The sequence below is a fragment of the Blennius ocellaris genome (genome assembly GCF_963422515.1).
Source record: "Blennius ocellaris genome assembly, chromosome: 15".
NCBI lineage: Eukaryota > Metazoa > Chordata > Actinopteri > Blenniiformes > Blenniidae > Blennius > Blennius ocellaris.
In genome coordinates this window covers 2,163,187-2,189,435 of record NC_137664.1, presented here as the reverse complement: position 1 = coordinate 2,189,435, position 26,249 = coordinate 2,163,187, and the positions used below count along the sequence as shown (strand labels likewise).

The following is a 26,249-nucleotide window of genomic DNA, read 5'->3' as shown; positions in this document are numbered from 1 at the left end:
AACACAGTGAAAACCTAAAAGCAGTACGAGACTAAGACCGGGACAAGAACATACAATAAGAGTCACAAATAAATAAATGGAGCCATGAAATAAAATTTGACCTTTGACCTGCATCAGTGGTTCTTAATCTTTTTTTTTTTCCAAATTAACCGTCGGTATCTGAGGTTTTTGTTTGTTTCGTGGTTCTTCTGAGATTAAATGTTTGTTTTTTTTTTTTTACTTCAGTAAAGAGAAACTTCAGCAGCGGGACGATCCCCGGCACCCCGGGCCTGAACGGCGAGGACGGCGTGGAGCAGACGGCCATCAAAGTTTCGCTCAAGTGTCCGATCACCTTCAGACGGATCCAGCTGCCGGCGCGGGGCCACGACTGCCGGCACATACAGGTCCAGCCCACTGGCTTTTAATACACACTGATGTGTGACATCTTAGCTTTTTGGTTTTTTACCCAACATATATTTATTGGGGAAATTGATCTGTTTGACAATATTGCAATTTTCCAGTTTTTATTTTTTTTTTACCCAACATATATTTATTGGGGAAATTTATCTGTTGACAATATTGCAATTTTCCAGTTTTTATTTTATTTAATTTATTTTTTTTACCCAACATATATTTATTGGGTAAATCTATCCATTGACAATATTGCAATTTTCCAGTTTTTATTTTATTTTATTATTTTTTTTTTTTACCCAACATATATTTATTGGGTAAATCTATCCATTGACAATATTGCAATTTTCCAGTTTTTATTTTTTTTACTCAACATATGTTTATTGGGTAAATATATCCATTGACAATATTGCAATTTTCCAGTTTTGATTTTTAATTTTTTTTACTCAACATATGTTTATTGGGGAAATATTTCCATTGACAATATTACAATTTTCCTTTTTTTTTTTTAACCAACATATATTTATTGAGGAAATATTTCCATTGACAATATTACAATTTTCCAGTTTTTGGGTTGTTTTTTTTTACTTTTTCAAACAAAAAACGGGGGGGAAAGCAAATCAAAAGGACAAACAATAATTAAACACACACAAAACACCATCTTATTTAATTCTGATTTCATTTCACTCTATATAGTGCGTTTTTACTCTTCTCTCTTAATTATTTCTCATTTTACTGTCTTTTTTTAATTAGTTGCTCTACACTGTAAATAACATTTATTTTGACATTTATTTTGTACAGTATCGTAATCACTATTCGTATTCGATTAATTGAACAGCCCTGTTATTATTATTATTATTATTATTATTATTACTACCGTATTTTCCGCCCTATAAGGCGCACCTAAATACCTCAAATTTTCTTAAAAGCTGCCAGTGCGCCTTATAGCCCGGTGCGCCTTATATATGGATGATTGTTCTACTCCAGGCTGCTATTTGACAGCTGAACAACTAGAAGCTTTTATTTTGACAACTCTTACTTTGCAACCGGATCTTCAGTGCGGACCACACTCCGCACAACACCTTAATCACTCATGGTTGCACACCAACGTTCTAACAAACCAAAATAAACTAGATGAAATAATTACTCCCTAAACTGGGGAACAACAACACATAAACACAATCAACACAACAACGAGCCACAATAACCTCCAACAACACAAAACATGAATTTGTCGCTGCAAGGCATGATGGGACATCATGCCTTGCAGCGACAAATTCAACCTGAGCTCCTCAGTGCAGCCGATAGAAACTCCCATAATTCATTGCAGCTGTTTGTGGTGTTTTAAATGCAATTATTGGGGGTTCTATTTGGTTTGTGGTGTCGGTAATAATTGTGTTGTGTTGTGTTTTTGTTGCTTAGTTCATGTAGTTTAGTTTATTATTATTATTATTATTACCGGTAGTTGTAAGTTGTCAACCAGTAGTGAAGAAGGTTTTGTGTGTAGTGTGGTACTGGCATAGGCTGCAGGTAGGACTATCAAAATAAAGCATGTGCACCTCTCTGGGTGTTAGAAGCAATGGAAAATGTAACTTAATGGCTTTGAGCTATAAATGTTGCTGACCACTGGTCTGTTCCATGCGCCTTATAGGGCGGTGTGCCTTATATATGAATGAAGTTGTAAATTATGTCAATCAATGTTGGTGCGCCTTATAGTCCGGTGCGCCTTATAGGGCAGAAAATACGGTACTATTGAGTCACATCAGTCAAAAATGCATCATGAAGAGAGAAAAAATGAGTTGCTCTGTTAATCACATTTATTTTGAAATTTATTTCGTACAGTATCGTAATCACTATTCGGATTCGATCAATTGAGCAGCCCTGTTGTTGTTATTATTATTATTATTATTATTACTATTGAGTCACATCAGTCAAAAATGCATCATGAAGAGAGAAAAAAATGAGTTGTTCTGGACTGTAAGTCACATTTATTTTGAAATTTATTTCACATTACTTTGTGAGCCCGAGCCCGGTTCCGACCTGTTTATGTACTCTTTATAGAAGTCGCAGGACCGGCCAGACTATTAAAAATAAATAAATAAATAAAAGTGAGACTTCTAGTCCAAAATATACGGTAATCATCTGGACTCTCGGCGTCCCAAGAGGCTGACCGGTGTCCTGGTTGCGTCCGCAGTGCTTCGACCTGGAGTCGTACCTGCAGCTGAACTGTGAACGAGGGACCTGGCGGTGTCCCGTGTGCAAGTAAGTCTCTCCACCCCCCCCCCCCACCTCCACCTCCACCCCCTCCCCCTCCCCCACCCCCCTCAGTGACGGTTCCTCTTCCCTCTCCTCAGTAAAACTGCTCTGCTGGAAGGTCTGGAGGTGGACCAGTACATGCTGGGGATCCTGGTCTACATCCAGAAGTGAGCGTTTCCACCGCCGGCTGATTTATTTATTTATTTATTTATTCATTATTATTAAATTCGCCACACTTTCATTTTTTTTTGCATCCTCAGCTCCGACTACGAGGAGATCACCATCGACCCGGTGTGCGGGTGGAGGCCGGTGCCCGTCAAGCCCGACCTCCACATCAAGGAGGAGCCGGACGGGCCGGTGCTGAAGCGCTGCCGCACCGTCAGCCCGAGTCACATGGTGCTGCCCAACGTCATGGAGATGATCGCCGCCCTGGGCCCGGCGTCGTCGCCCTACCAGAGTCTGACGGGCGGCGGCAGGAACACCCCCGACTACAGCCGGCCAGGTAGGGGCAGTACGGGTAAGGCGTAGGCCCAGGTCGCTCTGTCATCTGGTGTCGGGGGAGGAAGATGCTCTATAATCTGATGTTAGAGGAGGAAGATGCTTTATAATCTGATGTTAGAGGAGGAAGATGCTTTATAATCTGATGTTAGAGGAGGAAGATGCTCTATAATCTGATGTTAGAGGAGGAAGATGCTTTATAATCTGATGTTAGAGGAGGAAGATGCTTTATAATCTGATGTTAGAGGAGGAAGATGCTTTATAATCTGATGTTAGAGGAGGAAGATGCTTTATAATCTGATGTTAGAGGAGGAAGATGCTTTATAATCTGATGTTAGAGGAGGAAGATGCTTTATAATCTGATGTTAGAGGAGGAAGATGCTCTGTAATCTGATGTTAGAGGAGGAAGATGCTCTGTAATCTGATGTTAGAGGAGGAAGATGCTCTGTAATCTGATGTTAGAGGAGGAAGATGCTCTGTAATCTGATGTTAGATGAGGAAGATGCTCTAGAATCTGATATTAGAGGGAAGATGCTCTATAATCTCATATTAGGAGGAAGATGCTCTATTATCTCATATTAGGGGGAAGATGCTCTATAATCTGATGTTAGAGGAGGAAGATGCTCTGTAATCTGATGTTAGAGGAGGAAGATGCTCTGTAATCTGATGTTAGATGAGGAAGATGCTCTAGAATCTGATATTAGAGGGAAGATGCTCTATAATCTCATATTAGGAGGAAGATGCTCTATAATCTGATGTTAGAGGAGGAAGATGCTCTGTAATCTGATGTTAGAGGAGGAAGATGCTCTGTAATCTGATGTTAGAGGAGGAAGATGCTCTGTAATCTGATGTTAGAGGAGGAAGATGCTCTGTAATCTGATGTTAGAGGAGGAAGATGCTCTGTAATCTGGATGTTGAACACTTTACATATTTGTCCATAATCTTTTCCAGTCTAATCTGCAGGATTGTTTCAGTGATTTCAGGTTAAAACAGCAGGATTGAGGTTTTCAGTAAAGTTTCTCTCGTGAATCAAGACGAGAATCGAGGTTCAAAGGTTCAAAGCTTCAAAGCTTCACGTCTCTGAATGAATAGACGTTATTTCTAGCAGTGAACCTTTTCAGTGTAGTATGGAGGCCAGTGAAGCACATAGTACTGCAGTATTCTCAGATGGAAGGTGACCTGATGGTATTTCCAGCAGCTAAACAAAGACCCCCCCCTCCCCCCTCCCCCCTCTTACATAACCGCTCTGACCTGGTTTCCTGCCTCCACCCCCCCCCCCCCCCCCCCCTGCTAACGTTCTGCTCTCTGTGGCGTGTCTCGCAGGAAGCCAGGGCTTCTCCGGCCAGACGGGCTTCACCGACTTCCCCAACACCCCCGGGACCCCCACGCTGGGGGAGTACGCCCCGTCCGGACCCCCGCCGCCGCCGCCCCCTCCCCCGCCTCAATCCCAGCTCCCCTATCAGCCCGACCAGGTCAGAACCCCCCCCCCCCCCCCCCCCCGCCTCATGACGACGAAATCCTGGCTGCAGAGTCGAACGTGCAGCTTTAAAACGAAGGATAGAAAGTACTTTATTGTAGTACTTTTTTACTATTATACCAAACTCAACATGTGCAGCTGAATAATAAAATCAAATGCAAATTCACTTACATTCACGACAGCGACGTGATTAAAATGTAATCAAAATAACACTTGATAATAAGTTATTGTTATCCATTCTTATTATAAATGTGTCCCCATGTTCCTTTTCTTTTTTTTAAACGTTTCCTGAAAAAAAAAATTAAAAAATAAAAAAGCAATCAATCTTCAGTGATATGAAATTGTGCAATAAAACAAAAACAGGGGGGAAAAAAGTCATTATTTCCATTAATGTGTGTGAAGCTTCATTTATATTCCATTTAGAAGACATTTTAGGCTTTTGTTTATTTATATATCTATATATATATAGATATATAAATGTGTTGTATAGAAAAGTTGGGAAATGGACTCAAAAACAAAACAAAAATTGAATTCCACAGAAAAGTTTAGCATTCTGCCTTTATTTTTTATTTTATTTTATTTATTTATTCATTTTAACATAATGCCTCATCCAATGACTTCATAAAGTTTTGGTCTTCATAAACATTTTTAAATGCCTTAAAAGAAAAAAAAAATGTTTTTTTTTAGTATTTGTTTTGAGGGGGGGGGGGGGGGGTTACTTCCTGTTGTGGTTCAGGGTTTATTTCTGGGGGTTGTTAAGACTTCCTGTTGAGGTTCAGGGTTTATTTCTGGGGGGGTATGACTTCCTGTTGAGGTTCAGTATTTATTGGGGGGGTTGTTAAGACTTCCTGTTGATGATCAGTGTTTATTGGGGGGGTTGTTAAGACTTCCTGTTGATGATCAGTGTTTATTGGGGGGGTTGTTAAGACTTCCTGTTGAGGTTCAGTATTTATTGGGGGGGTTGTTAAGACTTCCTGTTGAGGTTCAGGGTTTATTGGGGGGGTTGTTAAGACTTCCTGTTGAGGTTCAGTGTTTCTTTTGGGGGGGGTATGACTTCCTGTTGAGGTTCAGGGTTTATTGGGGGGGGGTTGTTAAGACTTCCTGTTGAGGTTCAGTATTTACTGGTGTGGTTCTGAGGTGACGTAGGTAGAAAGTGTCTCCTCCGTCTGGCCGCCACTCAAGAGCTTTCAGAGTCTCCGGTCTCTGGTTGAAGTCGACGTTTCGTCGCCTCCAGCTGCTCCTCCTGTCACTCACTCCTGCTGGCGCCTCTTCACCGAGGAACCCGGAGGAGGGGGCGGAGTCGCGAGGGGAGGGGGCGGAGCCTCAAGTCACAGTTTCAGGTTGAGGACTGGGAGGAAGTAGCGACGTAACGATCCTGGAGAGTTTAAACGTTCTAAAGTTGTTTGAGGTGCAGAGGGAAACGATCATCACGAAGAAATAAAACCTAAAGTTACTAGAAGAAATGACCAGAATCTCAACATGAAGACAATTTTGATGAAACTCTCTGAGGCGAAATAGTGAAATATTGAATATATATTAAAATTCTGGCTGTTTCTACAAACTAAGGCTAATGCTAGTTTGTTAGCTTTCATGGCTTCTCTGGTCTCTGAAACTCTTTTCTTGATTTTTCCTTTTTTATTATTGCCTACACCTCTTTTTTATTTAGTTTTTCCTTTTATTTCCTCTTTATTTTGTCTCTTTTCTTCCTTCACATTTTCTTTTTTCCTATTTTTTCTTTTTTGTCTTTCCTTTTTCCTTTTCTGCAATTCTTTTTATAAAATGTTTTCCTCTTTAATTTTGCCTTTTTCCTCATTTCTCTTTTTTCTTTTATTTTCTTAAAATGCTTTTCCTCTTTTTTTCCCTTTTCAGTTTTTTTCCTCTTTAATTTTGCCTCTTTTTTCCCCTATTTTCTCTTCCTTATTCCTTTTTTCTTTAATTATTTTTATTTTATTTTTTTCCTCTTTTCCTTTTTCCTATTCTCTTTGCACTTACATTTTTTCTTTTCTTAATTTTTTTTCTTTTGTTTTTTTTTCCGCCTTTTCCTGAAAAAGAGAACAGAAATTCATGTTTTCATTAAAATATTTATCCTCTCTGGTTTTGGCCTGATCAGGTATTTTTACTTCACATTAATTCTGGTAATTCTAAAAAACTTAATTGAATTTGTCTGAATATCCAAACAAAAAAAAGACAATCCTTGCTTTTTACACTAAATAAACAATTTTAATACTATAAACTAACCCCATGCATTATTTATTTATTTATTTATTTATTTACCAGTTCCCACTTCAGATTATAATTCTGTATACGTGTGGTTTGTGTTTCCCAGGCGTCTCACCCCGGCCGGATCGATCACTCCCACAGCCTCCTCCAGCAGCACGCCTCGGGAATTCACAGTAACCAAAACCTGGGCGACACCGGCAGCCCGCTGCCGCCGCGCGGCGCCGCTACCCAGAATTCCCGGCTGCAGGGCGGCGACTCCTTCGGCCTGGGCGGCCCCGGAGCGCCCGGAGGAGAGGGAGCCGACCACGCACTCGATGTGAGTCTAATCCGAGTCTGTTCACCTTAATGCTGGCGTCACTTACTGACAGACCCTCTATAATCTGGATTATCTAAAGTTACTTTAGTTAGTGGGAGGGGGAAGCTCTATAATCTGGATTATCTAAAGTTACTTTAGTTAGTGGGAGGAAGACGCTCTATAATCTGGATTATGCATCAGTTGGTGGGAGGAAAACACTATAATATGGATTATTCGAAGTTACTGTAGTTACTGGGAGGAAGCTGCTCTATAATCTGGATTATATAACAATTATTGGGGGTGGAAGATGCTCTATAATCTGGATTATCTAAAGTTAATTTAGTTAATGGGAGGAATACGCTCTATAGTCTGGATTATACATCAGTCAGTGGAAGAAAGATTCTCTATAATCTGGATTATACAACCGCTTGTGGGAGGAAGATGCTCTATGTTCTGGATTATCTAAAGTTACTTTAGTTAGTGGGAGGGAGACGGTAATCTGGATTATAAATTAGTGGGACAAAGACGCTGTATTACTTTGATTTATTTTTTTTATATAAATCACTTCATTTGAACTGATTCTTCAACAGAAAGTGGGCGTGGCGCTGAACATTAACTTCAAAGCATTTGTCAGACGTGGTTCAATTGTTCCTTGGTTTGTTGGTTTTTTGTAAAGTCGCGGTACGTTAAACGAGTCGCGGGGCAGTAAACGGCGTCATTGAGCTTAACATTGCATGAAAAGCGGCGGATGGACTAGCTTGCCGCGGCCCGGCCTGGCGGCAGCTTTGAGATCAAAGCGGCGGTTCTGCTCATTGTGTTTTGATCTCGATCTCTGCAGCTCCTTCCCGAGCTGACCAACCCGGACGAGCTGCTGTCGTACCTCGGCCCCCCCGACCTCCCCAACAACAGCAGCGACGACCTGCTGTCGCTGTTCGAGAACAACTGAGAACCACCGGCAACGTTCCAGCCTCCGTTTGCACCCTCTACCTGTGTGTGTGTGTGTGTGTGTGTGTGTGTGTGTGTGTGTGTGTGAGTATGAGATGTTTGTTTTGTGTGTGTGTGTGTGTCCGAGGCGTCCTGCTTTCACTCCAGTGTGGAGGTGAAGGAAGAAACACTGACTGTGAGTATGAAGAAAACGAAACCAGGCGCCCGATCCGCAGACCAGCATTTTAAACTATAGCACAAGTCACAGGCTGGAGGAGCGACACACAGTTTAAAAAGAAAAAAACAAAACAAAAACAACAAAAAACAAAAAAACAAAAACAGGAAAGAAAAATAAATAAACTTCTACCAGGTCAGGGTGGGAAATTCCCACTTCTGAGTCGGGGGGGCGTTCGCTTATTGCAGCCGGACGAAAGTATGGGACGTGATGCATGTTGATGAAATGTGTTGTGGCGGTTCCTGACCTGCAGGGGGCGCCGGAGCTCACACAGGAAGTGGAGGCTTTGCACTTGTCAAAATAAAAGCTTATTTTGAAGCCTCCCGTCTCAGAAATGTGTGTGGACTAGAATGTTTCTTTCTTTTCTATTTTTTTGTTTCCCCCCCCCCTCGCTCTTTATTCCCCTACTTTTTGTTGTTTTTTAAATAAAGGTTACGTACATTTGTGGGATGTTGAGAGCGGCGGTTCCAGATGTGCTGGGCTCTGCTGCTCATCCCACAAATTGCGTGTTCTTTATAAAAAAATAAACTGTCAGGTTGGGAACCTCGCGTCGAAAATCCTCACATGTTAGAAACTCTGAAAGTTCCCATTTTCTACCTGGGAAGTTCCCAGTTTGATCCCCCCCCCCCCCGTCCATACACTCAAAAGTCGGAATTTCCCACCAACTCATGAACGTGTCGTAATTGCAGTGATTCCCAATCTTTTATGTCCCCAAGCTTTTCTTTTTTTTCTACTCGTCATACGTCTTGAATTTCCCACGGGATCAATTAAAATAAATATCCAAATCCAAGATGGAACATTTTTGTGAAATGCTCTTCAAGGTATTTGTATTTTAACCACACAAAAAAATTCTAGAGTAAAAAAAAAAAAAAAAAAAAATCTGAATGCATTGTTGATCGCCCCCTGGTGGCTGGAGGGAGTACAGGAGAAGTTCTTTGGTACTAAACTTTTTCTGTCCTTTTTAGTTGATGGGAAATTTTGAATAATTAAAAAAAAAAAAATCTATTAATCTGTCAGTTAATAAAGATTTTTTTTTGGGGGGGGGAGATTTTAATTATTTGTTTACAGACATGACAAACGACTACAAAAAGTACAAATGTAATGATGAAAAAACGATTTTCCTCACAATAAGTATTCCGTCACCCCTTTATTTTTCTTCACATTTTCTTTTTGTACACAAGCAGATCGATCATGTTTTTTATTTTTGAGTTTATTTTGTGAGATGTTGCATCATAACTTAGGTTTTCTGAGTAAAAAAAAGAAAAAGCAAACAACCAAAACCGTTCGTCCCTCTGATGAATCCTAGCTTTTCTCCTATAAATTTAAAAACAAGTCAAAAGCTTTGAAACGCATTCAACTAAAAAATAAAGAAATAAATATAAAATAAGAAATTCACATGGACGGAAAATGAAAAGTTTCACATTTATATTCAAATATTGCTAAACAACAAAAAAACTGCCAGGGGTGAGCTGGCTTTCAAAATAAAAGCCCCAAACGCCTTCAAAATAAAAGCCATTGTTTATTAAAAAATTACACCATGTATATTTAGATTAGGTCTAACCCCAACCTTAAAAGGTTTATATTTAGAGATTGCCTCGATGAGAGTTTAGCTGGATTTTAAAATAAGACTCACATTTCTTCAAAATAAAAGTCCTTTATTAAACATGATCCCTAAAACCTTAAAAGATTATATTTAGGGATTACCAAAATGAGATTTGAGCTGGTTTTAGAAAAAAAAGAAACCTGCATTTCTTCAAAATAAAAGTCCTTTATTAAAGCCTTCAGAATTTATATCTTGTCGATATTTAAACATTTAATTTCACATCCAGTAAATCCAATAAATAGACGTTTCATTGTTTAATGATTTAAAAAAAAAAAAAGTGAATATTTTTGCATTTTATTCAATGAAATGAGTGCATGGGCATTGGAGAGAAATTATGTACTTTTTTTTAAATAAAAAAATTGTATAAAATTTTTGATGGTAAAAAAAAGCTCTTATGAAGCATTTTCTTCCAGATATAAAAGGGAAAAAAAATTTGGGAATCACTGCTTTTATCCATGAAGTCGGTGTAAAATATTTAATTAAAAAATTAAAATAAAAAAAAAAATAAAAAAATTCCAGACAAAAGTGAAGCGAGAAAATAGAGTCTGGGCTCTGGCCGCGTTGTACAATAGACATTTTTATTACCACATGAAGCTGCGAGTGCGCTGAGATTCATCGTCCGACATCCTTCAGCACTGTGAAGTATATAAGCTCCGCCCCCCCATCCCCCCCCTCCTCCCCCCCCTTACCGCCAACCCGCCCCTCTTGTCGGTTTCAACACCCCTCCCCACCACCAGGGGGGGGTGTCTCGAGCAAACTGTAAATGAGCTGTGTGTCGTGGCATTTTCTGCCATTCCGGAAGCTATTTGTATGTTTCTAAATGGTTCGACATGTATAACCCATCATGACGCGGGTTTATGTACTGTATAATCAGCTGTTTTCATTAGAGAACGTGTGTGTATCAAATGAATCGTTAATCATGGTAATTTTAATGTTATTAGTTGGATAATGAATCATTGTTGGCACTGTATACATACTGTATGTTAGAGAAAAAAAAAAGTGTAAAGAAATAGTAAAAAAAAAAAAAAAAAAAAATAGAAGAGGGGAGGAAAAAGAAAAAGTGGCGGTCGTTCCGTACGTACGCGTGTGACAGAACCGGCAGAACCGCTGGAGTTTCAAAAGAAAGCTATTCTTCGTACCACTTTTTCAAGATGGCGGTTTTTTCTACGGCTGCACGCGGTCCAACCCCCCCCCCCCCCCCACCCATCCCCCCACCCACATCCCCCCATCCCCCCCCACCCCCCCTCCACAAAAAAGGCAACAAACCATTTGTGCGAGCGCAGCGGTGTCGATATTTGGAAACGATGGACTATTTAAAACTGCAAAACATTTGCTAGAGAGGACAAAAAAAGATGTTTTTGTAATATGTAAACTATTCCGCATATTTTGTAACACATTGTAATTGCCATTATTTTCTATTTATTTTTTAATCATAATCATCATTGTACCTACAGTTACTTTTGTCCCCCTTCCTGAAATCAAAATAAAACAAAAAAATCACTTTATTTGAGACCCAAGAGTTCTTTTTTTTTTTTTGGGACGTCTGAAGATTGTGCTAACGGCGTTAGCATAGCTTGCTATTCAGTTTTACTGTGGGTATAAATCAATAAAAAAAAAAAACTCTTGTTCTTGGCCACAGGAATCAGAATAAAGGGTATGAGGTATTGGACACATGGTTTTAAGTACAGGGCACAAGTTACTGGATACTATGACTACATGTACCAGGTACTTCTTCTACCTTTATGTCCACAGTTCGTCCGCTACAGAACCGTGAACATAAAGTACTGGCTAAAAGGTACCAGTTAGGAGCCGAAAGACTCGGGCCATTTCCCAATTCCAAGTACTGGTACATACTCTGAAGAACAGACTTCTGGAATTTCTTCCCAAATGCATCATGGGTAATTTGGCTTATTGGCCGACTGACGCTTCACGAGTACGCAGGTATGGACAAGTACGCCTATTAAAAAAAACGGGTACAAGGTACTGCACACAGGACCTTGAGTTTACTACTCTGACTATATGGTTTGAGGTACAAGTGACCTACCTCTGTACCGTATATGAACTTTGCGCAGTTACGGTGGTACACAGTACAAGTTACTAGCTACAAAAGTACATGATGCTCGATTACAAAGTATGAATGTCTGAGTACAAGGTAGTTCAAGGAGTCGTCACCTGGTATTCTCACGTCTTTAAATCAATTATTAAAATGTGTTGCTCTGTGCGTGTGTTGGTCATGGCTAGCGATAGCATAACGATAGCATAGCGATAGCGGTCCTTTGCTCACACGAAAAATAAAAACAATGGTGGAGCTGTCTAAACATCCACAACTCGGAGCGATGCACCAAGTTTAAAATTAAATAGACGTTTCTAAATCACGTGAGGTTCAGCGTTTATACTTCATACGTTAGTGCTTAGCAGCTAAATTTAGCCAAGGTGTGTTAGCGGCATCAAAACCTCCTGTTTTGGTGGCGCAACACCAACGTTAGGTGTTTTAACAAGGAAACGTGGGATTTCCCAGTGACGACTCCTTCAATACAAGGTAAAACAGTCCTTGAAGTATTTATGTGTAAAGAATACTCCGTACTCAGAGAAGTACTGCGTGAAGAGTCCAGGTCGCCGTCTATATTTTGTGTTGACAGAACAAATTAAGTGGTTAAAACGTGTGGTTTTGATGCAGCTTTCGGTCTTTAGACACAGAAAATGTTCCGCAGCGACACACTTCCAATGTTTTACTTTCCCCTGATTGAGATTCACGACTTTAATCGACCCGGTTTCCTCCCCGCTGCCCCTCCCGCGCCGGTTGCCATGGAGACATCCCGCCCCGCCTCCGTCTTCAAGCTGCCATTGGTCCCTTCCGGAGGCGCTTTGCGGCTGCGATTGGCTGCCGCCGCTCTGACGTCACGGTGCCCGACATAAAAGCGGCGGTGGACGGAGGGAGCGACGCGCTGCAGGTCCGCTGTTTCTCGACAAAACTGCGTGTTTTCCCTTCTTCTAAAGTGGGTTTTCTTTCTTGCTCTTCCTCCGCGGGAACATGGGAAACCCCCGAGTTTTCTTCGACATGACTGTGGACGGCGGCAGCGTCGGCAGGATTGTGATGGAGGTAAGAAAAAGCTCTCGAAATGTCTCAATTAGGCTGCAAAATCTCCCTTTTGTGCTTTTATTTTTAATGCCCTGCAGCTTTAATAGACGTGTTTTGGTGCATCAAGACCTCTCGTGCAGCTTTTAGGCTTCAGCTCCTCCTATTATTATTATTATTATTATTATTATTATAAACCTTCATTATTAAAATAAGTGGGTTAGAGCTGATAAGAGCAAATTAAATACCCATATAAATCCCATAAAAACAGAATCATCCTCTGTGTGCAGCTGGGAACGCCCATCATCATCTTCATCATCATCCTCATCATCAGAAGCAGCACTGCAGGTTTCTGCAGGCTGCAACTCTGCACATTTTTAATTCATTGCATATATGCACATCAATAGTTGCCTGTTAGTGTGTATGCCTTTATATATGCCTATATATGTGCCTTTATTACATAACATGTATATTTAAAAAAAATCTAATGTCTAATTTCTTGCTTTTTGTTGCCACGACTGCAAACTTTGTTTTTGTTTATCTGCAGCTGCTGGGAGGAAATAAGACAATTAAAAGAAGAAAATAGTCAAAGCATGTATATTTTTGCCTTTGAACTGTTTCTACAAACAGTTATGCACAATTAACAATGAACACACAACCAAGGGAGGAAGAAAAAGAAAATAAGAGAGAAAGTCGAGCTAAATAAAAAATAAGCTGAAGGTAATACGAGCACATGAAAGGAAAGAAAAAAACAAAGGTAAATAAAATAATTTTTAAAATAAAGGTATATAAAAGGTACATTAGGTGAGTGTCAGCAAATCACTGATCATATATTAAAAAACATTTTATGGTTTTTATCCATTTGAAAAAATTAAAAAAGAATGATGAAAATGATAGATTTATACAAATGCATAGAGAAGAAAGAAAAATGGTAAATACATTAATCTTATGCAGCACAACAATCATAATAATAATAAATCCAATAATAATAATATGAATTTAGCTGTTCAAAAAGAGACATAAGCAACTTGCTTATCGAGCCCAAACCTCTATTCTCTCCTAATGACCTGTTTTAAATTAATAAAACAATAAGTGTTCATCGTTTATACTTCTAATTCCTCCCAGTGAGACCTAAGGTACAACAAAGCACGTTTTTTGTTGTTTTTTTAATTGTGGATGAAGTTGCATCTTTTATTGCACCACGTCAATATTTCCTGCTGCATTTATTCCCTGATGAGTTGTTTTTGTTTTGTTTTTGTTTTTTCCTTCACTAATTAAATCCTCTGCTTGGCAGCTCCGGGCCGACGTGGTGCCAAAGACTGCAGGTAGGTAAGCTTCACAAATCAAATCAATAAACAGAAGCGATGCGGCAGCCGAATCTATTTCCTCCCCCCTCTGCACACACCCCGAAGTGGATTTATGTTGACGACGACGATGATGATGATGATGGGTTGGGGGAATTATGCGTCCTGGTTAATCCCCGGCAGCGTTGTTTTTTTAAATTCTAAATATGGTGTCGAGACACTTGATTCAGCGCCGGCTGGTGTCGTCGTTCCAGACGACGTACGACCGGCGGAGTTCTTGTTAGTGATCTGACCTATTTACGCTCAATGCGTCGCAGGATGAACATTTGCAGGAGCTAAAGTGGCGGGTCCCCCCCCCCCCCCCCCCCCCCCCCCCAGCCAGAGTGCCGACACCGGTGTCATGAGAAGCAGCGAGTGGCGTTTAATTATTTATCCGGGAGGTAAATGTGACTTTCTGCTCTCTGCAGGGGGAGAAGAGGCCGAGCGTGACCTCGGCAGACAATACTGGAGAACTGAACGTATATATATATATATATGTGTGTGTATATTTGTATACATACACAAGGAAGAAAATCCTCAAAAGACACACAATCTTATATTTCTGACACAAATGACATACAAAAGGATATTTAATCACCTTAAAGACACAACAAAAGAACCATGAATAGATAAGAGGATTAAAAAAAAAAAACTGTAAATGTCCAAACCAACTATAAGAAAATGCAAAATGAACCAATAAGGACAAAACTAAAAAGTCGACATAGTCAAAGCATGTATATGATGCTAAACATGGGGGGAAAAAACCATAAAATGATTCAAAACAACCCGAACAAATCAAGAACTAAAAGCCGAACTGATGCAAACGAGAACAATACAATGGAAAAAAAGAAGCAAACAACAAAAAAACATGAAATGATGCTAAACATGAACAAAACAACAACAAAACAACCATGAATTTATGCTAAACAAGAACGAAACAACAAAACAACCATGAATTGATGCTAAACATGAACAAAACAACAACAAAACAACCATGAATTGATGCTAAACAAGAACGAAACAACAAAACAACCATGAATTGATGCTAAACATGAACAAAACAACAAAACAACCATGAATTTATGCTAAACAAGAACGAAACAACAAAACAACCATGAATTGATGCAAAACAAGAACAAAACAATAACAAAACATCTATGAATTTATGCTAAACATGAACAAAATGACAACAAAACAACCATGAAATGATGCTAAACATGAACAAAACGACAACAAAACAACCATGAAATGATGCTAAACATGAACAAAACGACAACAAAACAACCATGAAATGATGCTAAACATGAACAAAACAACAAAACAACCATGAAATGATGCTAAACATGAACAAAACAACAAAACAACCATGAAATGATGCTAAACAAGAACAGAAACGACAACAAGCCCATAAAGATGCAAATGACTTCATGCGGAGAACAAAACGATGCAGAACGACGAGAAACGGGTTCCGACGTGTGAACAAATAAAAACCAACTATCAGACTCCAACGGCTAAAAGAAACAAACAACCTCAATAAAAAAGCAAACGGAACCACGAAGAGACGAAACAACCAGAGAGAGAGAAAGCGTGACGGATTGTTTTTGTTGTCGTCAACAATTAAACTGTGGTCAGAAGTTGTGCTTGTTGTTGACGGTGGCTTGTGATTGGGGTGTTTGACAGAGAACTTCCGGGCTCTTTGCACCGGCGAGAACGGCTTCGGCTACAAAGGTTCCTCGTTCCACCGCGTCATCCCCAAGTTCATGTGTCAGGTACGGAGGAACCGCCGCCGCCGCCGTCGCCACGCTCTACGTTATTCCTTCTTCAACCTCTCTCTCTCTCTCTCTGTCTCTCGTTCTCGCTCACGCTCGGTTTCAGGGCGGCGACTTCACCAACCACAACGGAACCGGCGGTAAATCCATCTACGGGGAGAAGTTCCCCGACGAGAACTTCCAGCTGAAGCACATGGGCATGGGAACGCTGTCCATGGCCAACGCCGGCCCCAACACCAACGGCTCGCAGTTCTTCATCTGCACGGCCAACACCGACTGGTGAGCGCCCCCCGGAGGCCGCCACGGCACACAGACTCACACTTTTTTTTTTTTTATTAAAAAAAAAAACAAAAAAACTTTTAATGCACTGATTTAATTTTTTCTTGAATTTTCAGTTTCAAAAATTTTTTATCACATTTTTTTTTCAAGTTTATTTAGCTCCACATATATAAATGTGTTTACAGCATGTTTGATAATATTTATACAACTTTAAGAAATTGTCATGAGAAAAATTAACTAAATAAAAAAAAAACTATTTGAATTTAAAAAAATATTCCAAAAAATGAAGTATAATCTATCAAAAGTGTCACATATTAAAAAAAAAGTATAACAAATCAAAATGTAGTGTATAAAAATAACATGTAATATGATATACAAAATTTAATGTAAACAAATGTCTTATTCAACTCAAAACTTGAGACGAGTGTTCTCGTATGAAAAAAATAATTTTATTCAAAAAAATGAAGTATAATCTATCAAAAGTGTCACATATTAAGTATAACAAATTAAAATGTACCGTGGAAAAATAACAACATGCAAGTGTTCTAATATTTTGATGTAAAAAAAAAATTATTTATTCAAAAAAATGAAGTATAATCTATCAAAAGTGTCACATATTAAAAAAAGTACAACAAATTAAAATGTACCATGTAAAAATAACATGTCATAATATGATATACAAAACTTAATGTAAACAAACATCTTATTCAACTCAGTGAGACGAGTGTTCTAGTATTTTGATGTAAAAAAAAATTATTCAAAAAATGAAGTATAATCTATCAAACGTGTCACATATTAAGTATAACAAATTAAAATGTACCGTGTAAAAAAAACAACATGCGAGTGTTCTAGTATTTTCATGTAAAAAAAAAAAAAAATTATTCAAAAAAATTAAGTATAATCTATCAAAAGTGTCACATATTAAAAAAAGTATAACAAATTAAAATGTACCATGTAAAAATAACATGTCATAATATGATATACTAAACTTAATGTACAGAATCGAGTGTTTTGGTTTTGTTTTTTTTTATCCAATAAAGTTTCTCATCACATTTCAAAAAACAAAAACCCCAAAAAACTGAGCGTGGCGTGTGAAAGCTGTCCCCCGCCGCCCCCTGCAGGCTGAACGGGAAACACGTGGTGTTCGGCTCGGTGGTGGAGGGCATCGACGTGGTCAAGGCGGTGGAGAAGTACGGCACCAAGAGCGGGACGCCCAAGGCCAAGGTGGTGGTGGCTGACTGCGGCGAGCTCAAGTGAAACCAGCCGCCGCCGTTCAAGCAACCAGCAGCGTCTGTAGGAAAACACCCCCCCCCCCCGCAACTACCCCAACTACCCCCTCCCCGTTAACCCCCCCCAACACCCCCCCCAAAAAACCCGTCTGTAATATTTTCTACCTCCTTATCCTTCCTTTCTGGGCCACATTTGTTAACAAAACCTCAATAAACGACAACGATGTAAATAAAAGTGACTTTGTACGTTTGTTTATTCCTCACATTCATATTTTTTTATCATTTCATTCGTGTTCATTTATAAAATAATTCATCATATTTATATTTTCTTCTGTGAAAACATCCTTCAATCTTTTATTAAAACTATTTAATAGTCGATATGTCAACTTTTCATAGCCACTAGTTTCATTCTGCAGTGTTTTGTTTTCCAGTATATATGTATGTATGTATGCACATATATATATATATATATATATACACACACACGTATACAATATACACAGACTGCATTGTTTAGTGTGTGTGTATATATATATATATATATGTATATGTATATACACACACATACAGAATTGTTTAGTATAGCTGCAGTATACATATATGTATCCAAGTATGTGTGTGTGTGTGTATATATATATATATATATATATATATATATACACACACACATATATTTTAAATAAATAAATATATATATATATATATATATATATATAGTCGCACACCCTTATGTGGTACATTTATTATACATTATGTACTTCTTTTGCATCATGTTGTATATTCAAATTATATATGTATAATGTTTAATTATATATTATGTATGATTTAAATAACTATATATTTAATGGAAAAAATTTGTTTTCCATGACATTTAGTTTATAGTATGTGTATATAATATATGTTCATATGTAGGTTGTTCATTATCAAGCCGTTCTTTTGTATCAGCATTTTTATTTATTATATATATTTACTGTTAATATTAACTCTTTACATTAATCTGTATTCTAATGTGGGGTATTTTTAACTATATTTAATTTTATATTGATGCATGATATTTGAGGAAAGTAATGTAATGAAGGGCCATAATACTTTATCATCATCAGTACTACCACTTTACCAGTTTTTATAATTTCCCAGTAGAGGTCTGAGTATTTATTATTGATTTGTATTAACAAATAAGGTTACAGCTTTTGTTATATAATAATAACAAAAAAGATAATAAATATTGAAAACATGTATAATATCTGTTTTCTCAGAAAATAACCAATGAATTCACTCGTTCAGTAAAAAAAAAAAAAACAGCAAAGAGACGATATTTAATGTCTTTATTTCCCATTAAAGTACAGAATTTATCAAAACAAAGTTATCAATGTTCAGTTTTAATTTTTTTTTTCCACAATAAAAAGATAAAACGTCTAAAAACCGAGTGGAAGTGCACAGATTAAGGCATCGACATCTCCGCCGCCGGTTCTCCTCCGTCGGGAACCAAATAAAAACGATCCCAAATCAACTCAAGTTCTCCGACGGAAACGAGGATCTGTGAGGAAACGTTGAGATTCGGAACGGGGAGGGGTTAATCCGGGCTGACGACCGATCACGGCACGGGCAAGAAAATAAACCACCGAGACACCAAAAGTAGTAGACATTTAATCCGGCGAAGGTGGAGATGGTGAAGCTCGTCCCGTCGCGGTGCGTTCCATTTGTCCTCGGAACTCGGTAAATTCCCCCGAAACGATTCCCGAACGACGCCGTCGCAGGTTGAGGTTGGAATCGCGATTGGTTCTCTGAGATATAAGAAGGGAGTTCCTGAAGAGTTGGCCACGCCCCCCTCTCAAATCTGGGAAGTCTGATTGGTTCTCAAAAATCTAAAAGTCCCACCTCCCCCTTGTCAGATTTCCCAGTTAGTAGATGTTTTTAAAGCCCCGCCCCCTTTTGTGGTCAGAATTCCAAAGTTCTTTCTCTGAGGTGCAGTGAAGATGTTCTAGAAGCCCCGCCCCCTGTACAGATGTTCTAGAAGCCCCGCCCCCTGTACAGACGTTCTAGAAGCTCCGCCTCCGTAACATTTATGTTTGGAGTTTAGGAGCAGAAATTTGAAAAGGAAAATCCAAACAATCGAGGTGGGAATTCCGAGTTGTTTTCAGCTTTTGCATAGAATAAAGTTTTCGTTGCTTTTCCCTCTAAAGTTAGAATTTCCAGGTGTTTGGTTTTTTTTGTTAGTTTTTTTTTGCAAACTCGCTAAACAGACGTTCTGTCAGGGTAGAATCCTGAGTTGTTTTCAAAGGTGTGTGTTCCCCCTGGTGGTTGAAACACCAAAAATTGTTTCTAGGTTTGAAACCAGTGTTTTTCCCGAAAGTCGGAACTCTGCATTGCTTACAAAGGAGGTTCCGTAAGCCCCGCCCCCTTAAGACTGGAATCCCGAGTTTTTCCTCCCGGTGCGAAGTTCTGAAACGTTAAGAATCCTGAGTTGTTTTCCGGGGTGTTGTTTTTAAAAGACGCACCACCCCTGCGGTCAGAAAAACTAACTTGCTATCAGAGCTGTCATTCTGTAAACTCCGCCCCCTTTTTGGAGTTCATACTGGTTTTTTGGGGGGAGTCCTGGAGAAGAAATATCGCCCCCTTGTGGTTGGTTTCCTGAGTTTTCAGAGTTCGTTCTCAAAGCCACGCCCCCTTAAAGTTGGAACTCAAACTATTTTTGCGATCTCAACCAACAAAAAAGTTTTCATTCATGCTCAGAGCGCGTCGCCTCAACCGTACGCTTTTCCGACATGCGTCGTTGTAGCTAACCGGAACGCTACGACTTGGGAGGAAATGACATCAATCCGAGTTCGGAGGAAAATGGAACACAGCGTCTTTTCTGGGTATCGGGAGCTCGTCGAAACAAACCGTAAACATGGACGACCCCAGATATAGAGCCAAAATGACCCCTAGTGGTCGATTTTTATAAACCCTGAAACACATCATTCGTCATTTTTAGAAAACTTTAACCCGTTAGGTTTCGGTCCATAGTTCTAGGTTGTGACTGAAAGTTAGCATCGTCTGATATTTTGTCTCCTTGGAAGACGACGTGTCCTCCATCTTGACGTTCTTTTAGACGTAATGGCGCCCAGCGCGGCAAAGTTTTGGTCCCTAAATATCCACCGTCAATGGAAACCGGTGGTCGTTTTACACCCGATGCTAACAAACGTAACACAAATTGTTAGCATGCCTGGCGAGCTACAAATAATCGCTTGTCCAGCTAATGAGCGTTAGCTTGCTACATCGGAGACAAAGGTTTTATTCATGTTCAAAATACTCTGGACGAAATACGACGGTCAAAAAAAAAAAGAAAAAAAGAAAAGAAACGTCCCCAAAAGATATTTCATAATTTTTCTCAAAATTTCAAATTTACCTTGTTTTTAAACAATATTTTGTTATTCCCTGTGAAAACTTTGGTTTCAAATGGAGCTCACCGATTCTCTCTCTACTCGCGGGTCCCATGCTAGGCTAATTAGCACCGAGCTAACACAGAAAGACACGACGGTATCATTACGAACTCTCTTCGGGAATGGACTTAAGTATACTTAACTGTTATAACCTCCACAAACTGTACACATACACATTTTTATGTACATTGACTAGATGTGACACCCCCCCTCCCCTCAACCCCCCCCCCCCCCATATTGAAACAGCACAGACGAAGACCACAACTCACGTGTTCCAAACAAAATACTTGAGGTAATCATTATTAATAACACTCAGGGGAAAGTATTTAAAAAGCTGGTTTGGATTCATCCTCCACTGGGTTTTTTTTTTTTGTTTGTTTTTTTAAATACGAGTTTCGCGAGCATCAAATTTTTTTTTTAACGACCGGAGTCGTAGCTTTAAAGCGTCGCTCACGCTCCCGGCGCCCAGGCAGTTGGTAGCTTTTGCAATGGCACATTCGTGGTATTCCCTCCCACGCTGCAGGCGTACCCTTGGATACTCTTGGATACTCTTGGATACTCTTGAATACTCTTGGATACTCTTAGATACCCGTGGTGCTGGCGTCATGAACCGCCGCTCTGCTAACAGTCACTGCAGACATGAAGAGACGCACCGGACGGGGAACATCCAAGAACTGCGACGGATTAGATTAGAGTACACGGAGTGGATTCGGCACCGTCAGTACTGCATGTGAGGGTCTGACGGTAAGTGCACGGACTGTGGCGGTACTGGAGGCTACATGGCTGAGCTGGTTGGAACCTGGGCTACTCACTACAGGACGAGCTGTTCAGGGCACTTAAAGGATGCGAGAAGTCCGTTTTGAGGGGAAGACCTGCAACAGCGCGGGCTACAGGGGGCGCCACTGAGAAACCGGTCCTGCCAAATTAATATCGGCACGTCTCCGGATAGTTTCCCTGTCAAGCTACCTCGAATTGTTGGGTTTGTACAGGAAGTCGTGTCCTTTGAGATTCTCTGCTTTCGAAGACTTAAAAGCTTCGTGTCTTGTTACCTGATTCTGGAATGATTAGAATGAAGTGGGTGTGTCTTGTTTTAAAGTGGGCGTGTCACAAATGAAATGGGTGTTGTTGTGAAGTAGGCGTGGCATGTTGGAGTGGGTGTGTCTTGTTACAAAGTAGGTGTGTCTGGTAAAGTTGGTGTGTCTAATGAAGAGTGTGGTAAAGTGGGTGTGTCTTGTTACAAAGTGGGTGTGTCCTGTTATAGGGTGGGTGTGTCTTATAACTGAGTGGGTGTGTCTTGTTGTAGAGTGGGCGTGTCTTGTTGTAGAGTGGGCATGTCTTGTTGTAGAGTGGGCGTGTCTTGTTGTAGAGTGGGTGTGTCTTATAACTGAGTGGGTGTGTCATGTTGTAGAGTGGGCGTGTCTTGTTGTAGAGTGGGCATGTCTTGTTGTAGAGCGGGTGTGTCTTATAACTGAGTGGGTGTGTCTTTTTGTAGAGTGGGCGTGTCTTGTTGTAGAGTGGGTGTGTCTTATAACTGAGTGGGTGTGTCATGTTGAAAAGTAGGTGTCTTTTTGCAAAGTGGGTGTGTCTGGTTGTAGAGTGGGTGTGTCTTATAACTGAGTGGGTGTGCCTTGTGAAGATTGGGTGTCTTGTTGTAGAGTGGGCGTGTCTTGTTGTAGAGTGGGCGTGTCTTATAATGGAGTGGGTGTGTCTTGTTGTGAAGATGGGGTGTCTTGTTGTAGAGTGGGCGTGTCTTGTTGTAAAGTGGGCGTGCCTTGTTGTAGAGTGGGCGTGTCTTGTTGTAGAGTGGGCGTGTCTTGTTGTAGAGTGGGCGTGTTCCCGTCAGAAATGGGTAGTGAAATGATTGCATGTATATCGTGAGCTTAGTTGAATGTGGGCGTGTCTAAAGCGAAGTTAGAATCTCGTTTCGTATCATTCATGTTCATTTCGTATCGTTTAGCACAGTGGGCGTGTCTGTATGTCAGTGGGCGTGTCTGTATGCGAGTGGGCGTGTGCACATGAGGACTGGCCTTGGCTGATTCGGTGTGTTGCTGCTACTGTTTCCGGTTTTGCTCCAGCTCGGGTAATAATCGATACAGGAACCAGTCCGGACGCTCCTTCCCCCCGGTCCCTCTGGCGCCCCCCGCTGGTGTTCCCCCGGGTGCTACCTCAGCTCTGGGGCGACGCCTTGCGGCTCTCCCTGAGGATGCCGTCCAGGCCGTTGAGCTGGCGGAGGAACCCCCGGTTGGGGATGACGCCCCGGTGGTCCTTCACCGTCTTGATGGCCTCCACCAGCGTCAGGTTCTGTCTGATCATCAGGTACGCCAGAACCAGCGTGGCCGAGCGGCTCACCCCCACCGTGCAGTGGACCAGCACCTTCCCTGGAACCACAGTGAGAACCGGCGTCAGGAACGTCAGCGGCCAGAGAGGAACCATTGAGGAACTGTGTGTGTGTAACCACAGTTCCACGGTTCCTCAATGGTTCCTAGAGGTTCTGTGTACACACATGGTTCCTAGACAGTTCCTAGATAGTTCCTAGAGGTTCTGTGTACACACATGGTTTCAAGATGGTTCCTATAGGGACTGTGTACACACACGGTTCCTGGATGGTTCTAATAGGAACTGTGTACACATGGTTCCTCGATGGTTCCTATAGGTTCTGTGTACACACACGGTTTCTAGATAGTTCCTATAGGTTGTGTGTACACACATGGTTCCTAGAAGGTTCCTAGATAGTTCCTATAGGTTCTGTGTACACACATGGTTCCTCGAGGGTTCCTATAGGATCCCTATAGGTTGTGTGTACACCCGTGGTTCCTCGACGGTTCCTCGACGGTTCCTCGACAACCATGTGGGGTTCCTGACACACTGACCTCCGCCGACCAGCGCTTTGTGGATGAACTCGGCGGCGGGGTAGAAGTTGACGCTCATGTCGAAGGTCGGGGAGTCGTGGGCCTCGATGCCGTGGTAGGTGACGTCCATGCCGGCGTAGTACTCCGCGCCGCCGCGCCACTTGCTCTGCGCACAGTTCAGGATGTGTGTGATGCCCAGCTTGGCGAGCTCCCGGCGGTCCGACGCCATGTCTCTGCGGCGATGGACGCACAACGAAAAACTTTTTGAAAAACACATCTTGAATTGTTTGATCGGTGCCTCTGGCACATTTAAATATTGATTAAATATCAACTATGAAGGTTTGAACAAAGGACTTTTATTATTTTTTTAATGTTTTAATGGCTTTTATTTTGAAAGCCAACTGACCTCTAATCTCGCTAATCTCGAAATGTCAATTTTTGGTGTAACTTTTAATTTTTTTTAAAAAGACTTTGATTTTGAAGGAGTTTTGAGCTTTTGGTTTGAATACCAGCTCGCCCCCTAACCTAGCTAACAGCGTAACATTAAGTCATTTTAAGAAACAAAGACTTTTATTTTGACAACAAAATTCAGTGCAGGGACAGAAGAACTATGGCGTCAGTGAGCATGCGAGGAAAGAGTGTTTCAGAATAATTGCGTTTTCGGTACGTTTTAGCTGTTTTCAGTGTCTCGCCACAAAACAAAATGAAAGTTTTCCATCTTTACTTAAAAAACCCCGACATAAAATCCCTTTTTAATTTTTTGTCAATTCATCACATCAATCAAAAGTCAAATCTAAAACTGTTGCCAGATGATGTTTTAGCAGATTTGGTGCCCCCCCACCTCCCAGAGCTTCCTGCCCGGGGCCTCGGAACAGGTTACTCCGCCAATGGATGCTGGTTCAACTCCCGGACGTGAAGCCGCCACTGGAGGTAATGACTCACTGAGCTCCGGCACCAAATAAGGGGTGGAGGGAGGGGTGTAGTAGGGGTGTAGAGGTAAAGACTCACTGGTCTCCGATGTAGAGCCGCGGCCACACTTCGTCCGCGTGGTTACACGCCGTCTTGCCGGTGCACAGCAGCCGCTCGAGCTCCGACACGCTGAGCGTCGGGGAGGCGCGCTCCGGGTCCCTCCTGCTGGGAGACCTGGAGCTGCTCCGGGACCGGGAGAACCGGGACATGAACGCCATCTGCCCTGGAATAACAACAACAACAACAACATTTAATAATAACAATAAAAAAAAAAGAGAGAGACAGAGAAAGAAAGAAATCCATCAATTTCTGCTGAAGCGATCCGGATGTGTTTTATTATTTATGAGGATGATGGAAGAGAATTTAACCTGTGGCTGTGCGGCTCAGACTGGATGTCTGTCTGTGTCCGAGGCTATAGATACCCCCCCCCCCCCCCCCCCCATTTACCCCCCCTCCACCCCCCCTCCAGAAGCATCACATCTGTTTAATTTACCTGTGTGTTGTTTAGAGTCTCAGCAGCTGAGCAGGACCAGCGGCTCCGCGGCCATGTTGACTCAATTATTCTAGCAGGAGGACGGAGGAGGTGATGAGATGATGATGAGGATGAGGAGGAGGAGGGAGGAAGGAGGAGGAGGAGGAGACAGATGCCGCTGTTGCTGCTGCTGCTGCTTCTCGGCATCAAACACACGTCTTCACCATCTTCTCAACCAGCCCCGCATCCGGAGGGTTTATTGTTTGATTCCGCCTCTGAAAGGAAAATAAATCTTCTCGTTCTTCCTCTTCTTCTCCCTCCTCCTCCTCCTAAACTGCTAAGATGAAGCTGCTTCTTTTAATATTTATTGTTCCTGAAGGATTGAGTCAGCTTGTGGTGTTTGTCGCCATCTGCCGGTGAAGAAGTAGATACACGACACTTTGTTTTTATTTCGTTGCGTTCAACTTTATTCATCATCAAAGACGAATACAGTAGTTTTAAAGTACCTTTACGCAAGAAAACCACCAATTCCACGTGAGTAAACAGAGGAGACGGCGGAAAAGTAAGAAAACTTCCTTTTAATAAGAAGAAACCTGCAGAAACAGACTCAAAAGTAGAAAAAAAAACAATATTTCTTATTGTCTAAAAAAAAAACAAGCTCCTAGTTACTTTCGATCAAACTAACAAATAAACACATATAGCTGTAATTTAAATGCTCATAATTACAGTAATATACCTCCTCAAAGTGAGTAATAGTACCGTTGAGTAGGTTTCATAAACAAAAACAACGTAAAGAATGGGTATATAAAATATTTCAGAAAACTGAAATAATATCGTGCAAAATACGTGAAAAAAATACGTTTGAAGCAGAATTCATCCAATGTTTTTAATTACACGTTTGTATCTTCATCATCCCGTTTCTTTGTCATATTCACTGGAGACG

General features: G+C 40.9%; 2 protein-coding genes across 2 annotated transcripts in view; one reads left to right on the top strand and one right to left on the bottom strand.

The window, feature by feature from the left end:
- zmiz2 (zinc finger, MIZ-type containing 2) overlaps positions 1 to 17,800 on the top strand; it is a 50,519-nt gene extending 32,719 nt beyond the window's left edge. Inside the window, exons 14-25 of the mRNA XM_080509866.1 lie at positions 226 to 383; positions 2,585 to 2,652; positions 2,745 to 2,813; positions 2,907 to 3,148; positions 4,468 to 4,616; positions 6,948 to 7,157; positions 7,975 to 8,066; positions 12,896 to 12,998; positions 14,269 to 14,299; positions 15,998 to 16,086; positions 16,193 to 16,365; positions 17,487 to 17,800. Of these exons, the coding sequence (XP_080365992.1) occupies positions 226 to 383; positions 2,585 to 2,652; positions 2,745 to 2,813; positions 2,907 to 3,148; positions 4,468 to 4,616; positions 6,948 to 7,157; positions 7,975 to 8,066; positions 12,896 to 12,998; positions 14,269 to 14,299; positions 15,998 to 16,086; positions 16,193 to 16,365; positions 17,487 to 17,622 (1,520 nt within the window). The 3' untranslated portion in view covers positions 17,623 to 17,800. The remainder of the gene's footprint in view (positions 1 to 225; positions 384 to 2,584; positions 2,653 to 2,744; positions 2,814 to 2,906; positions 3,149 to 4,467; positions 4,617 to 6,947; positions 7,158 to 7,974; positions 8,067 to 12,895; positions 12,999 to 14,268; positions 14,300 to 15,997; positions 16,087 to 16,192; positions 16,366 to 17,486) is intronic.
- Positions 17,801 to 23,182: 5,382 nt separating this feature from the next.
- On the bottom strand, positions 23,183 to 25,052 carry dusp26 (dual specificity phosphatase 26; the record flags this gene model as incomplete). Its single annotated transcript, XM_080509806.1, has 3 exons — positions 23,183 to 23,394; positions 23,887 to 24,098; positions 24,874 to 25,052. The coding sequence occupies 3 exons, from the start codon at positions 25,050 to 25,052 to the stop codon at positions 23,183 to 23,185; spliced, it is 603 nt and encodes a 200-aa protein (XP_080365932.1).
- Positions 25,053 to 26,249: the final 1,197 nt, after the last annotated feature.